We start from the raw sequence: 1,907 nt of genomic DNA on the forward strand, positions 1-1,907 counted from the left end.
GCCACATTTTTCCCTTGCATCCCGGTCTCCCGCCCACAGGAGGGCAAACAGGGGGATTGCGTGCATGTGCGTGTGGATGGCCATGTAAAAACTCACGGAAATTCAAAGAAATACGGCACGCAGAGCGACCCCGCCCACGGATTGGAGGCTCACTCGTACACCGCAGCAGGAAGAACAAACGTCCTCTCGTTCCTTTTCTGAGAGGCCGATTCATTACCACCACGCCACCTCAACAGCGTATACCGGCGAGCGGTGGAGATGACTGCTCAATCGCCCTTCATGTCGGAGGCGCTCATAACGTCTCCCTGCGGCCACTCGCCCTCAGCAACAAGCCGCATGGCAGAACGCAACACAATTCACCCACTCGCCAATTAAATACATAAAAATGCATCTCGCCGCCATAAAACGGCCATCAACATCCATTTCACGGCAGACACCAAGTGCCAAGGGATTGACTAAGAAAAACAAACACGCGTATGGTCTCCCACAATACATTCCAGCAAAGGATGGTCTCTCAAGCCTGAAAATAAACACCGTAAAGTCATAAAAGCCGCCTCGTCAAGCCAAAAATCGTGTGGTGCCCCTCCTCGCAATGCTCTGCTGTCCGCAGACACCGCCCTCTGTGGTGTTTCAGCAAAAGCGAAAGAAGAAATGTTCACAAACCAACAGCAAGAGAAGCCTCCACACGCAACGTGTGCATCACCGTGGAGCATCGCTTCTATCCCTGTAAGTAAAAGAGACCCCGTCACATCATCCGCAAGGATCGCCACAAACACGCCAAATTGCGAAGTACGCAACACGCTCCGCCGGGACCATCGTTTTCCCGATAGGGCAGCCCACTTCCGTCCATTGTGTCTGCCGAGCAGGACACACCAGGCCTGCCGCTGCAACGCAAAAAAGATTCAGAAATACGCAACGGATCCCGTCGCAGTCGTTGGCTCAGTCGCCGTGTTGAGGTTTGGGAGGGGTGGATAAAAAAATAAAAACAAAACGTGCAAAGGGCCCCGTGGAATCCCGCATTCCACGCAGTCCCAATGGCCAGAGGGTCCTCTAGGGACGCCTGGGAGACGCATCCGCCACACTCTCACGCACCATCATTCACGGCTCCCCAATCGAGTCCAGCGGGCCTCGTGAAGCACACGGCGCGCCTCAGTGGCGTGGCGAGCAGCCTTCTCGGAGAAAAGGACGCGTGGCGATGGTTCCCCTCCCCGCTTCACTTTTCTTTTCGTTCTCCTCCCATTTTTGGTGGCATGTCACAGAAGGGGAGCGCACTTCATGTCCCTCATCCCTTCTCTCGGTGCACGCACAAAAACAGGGAGGGGAATAATAAACGAGTGAGTCAGGCGGCACGGAGAAATAAATGTGCGGGAGACAAACAAAACAACAGAACAAACAAAGAGCCCAACAGATGTGCACGCAGCATATCCAGCGGAAACGGGTGTCACCTTCAGTGGGCAACTTAGTAGCCAATGGCGGTGTCGATCGCCCACGAAAAGAAACAGCATTGTGCTCACAATACTTTTGGCTTGTTTTCTGCTTCCCTCCCCTTTTATTTCTCCCTCATCCATCATCTCCACGTTTCTTACTTTCTACTTCCCTCTCCTGCCTTCGGCAGCACTGCCAAGTTTGGACGCTGCGCCCTCTCCTCCCCTGTCATGCCAAATATACGTTTGCGCTCTTTAAAATCCACGGCGTACTCGCTTAAATATTAATCGTGTAAATAACCAAACAGAGGTGTAAATTTCTAAAAATTAAGGCAAAACAAAATAAGAAAGCAAAACTTGTGTTTGTTGCCGAATCATCTTCCTTTAGTCCTCACAGGGTACAAAAGCCTCCTGTCGTAGTCAATACTTGGAACTCTTCGGATCTCATCATGCCCGTAGGCCCGAATGCGCTGTATGCGTGCC

General features: G+C 52.3%; 3 protein-coding genes across 3 annotated transcripts, besides 1 other annotated feature; all 3 read right to left on the reverse strand.

Annotated features, from left to right (window-relative positions):
• Tc00.1047053508575.10 (uncharacterized protein) lies at nt 1-214 on the reverse strand (the record flags this gene model as incomplete). The annotated part of the gene is made up of 1 exon (XM_797471.1): nt 1-214. A coding segment is annotated over one exon (214 nt), but the record flags the coding sequence as incomplete, so codon positions are not given.
• Nucleotides 1-1,907: a sequence feature (areas not merged during assembly with more than two copies in the genome that could not be assigned to a particular haplotype).
• Nucleotides 1,254-1,571, reverse strand: Tc00.1047053508575.20 (uncharacterized protein; the record flags this gene model as incomplete). Its single annotated transcript, XM_797470.1, has 1 exon — nt 1,254-1,571. One exon carries the CDS (start codon nt 1,569-1,571, stop codon nt 1,254-1,256), a length of 318 nt encoding a protein of 105 aa, XP_802563.1.
• On the reverse strand, nt 1,799-1,907 carry Tc00.1047053508575.30 (beta galactofuranosyl glycosyltransferase, putative; the record flags this gene model as incomplete). Its single annotated transcript, XM_797469.1, has 1 exon — nt 1,799-1,907. A coding segment is annotated over one exon (109 nt), but the record flags the coding sequence as incomplete, so codon positions are not given.

The sequence above is a fragment of the Trypanosoma cruzi genome, genomic scaffold, assembly GCF_000209065.1.
Source record: "Trypanosoma cruzi strain CL Brener 1047053516923 genomic scaffold, whole genome shotgun sequence".
NCBI lineage: Eukaryota > Euglenozoa > Kinetoplastea > Trypanosomatida > Trypanosomatidae > Trypanosoma > Trypanosoma cruzi.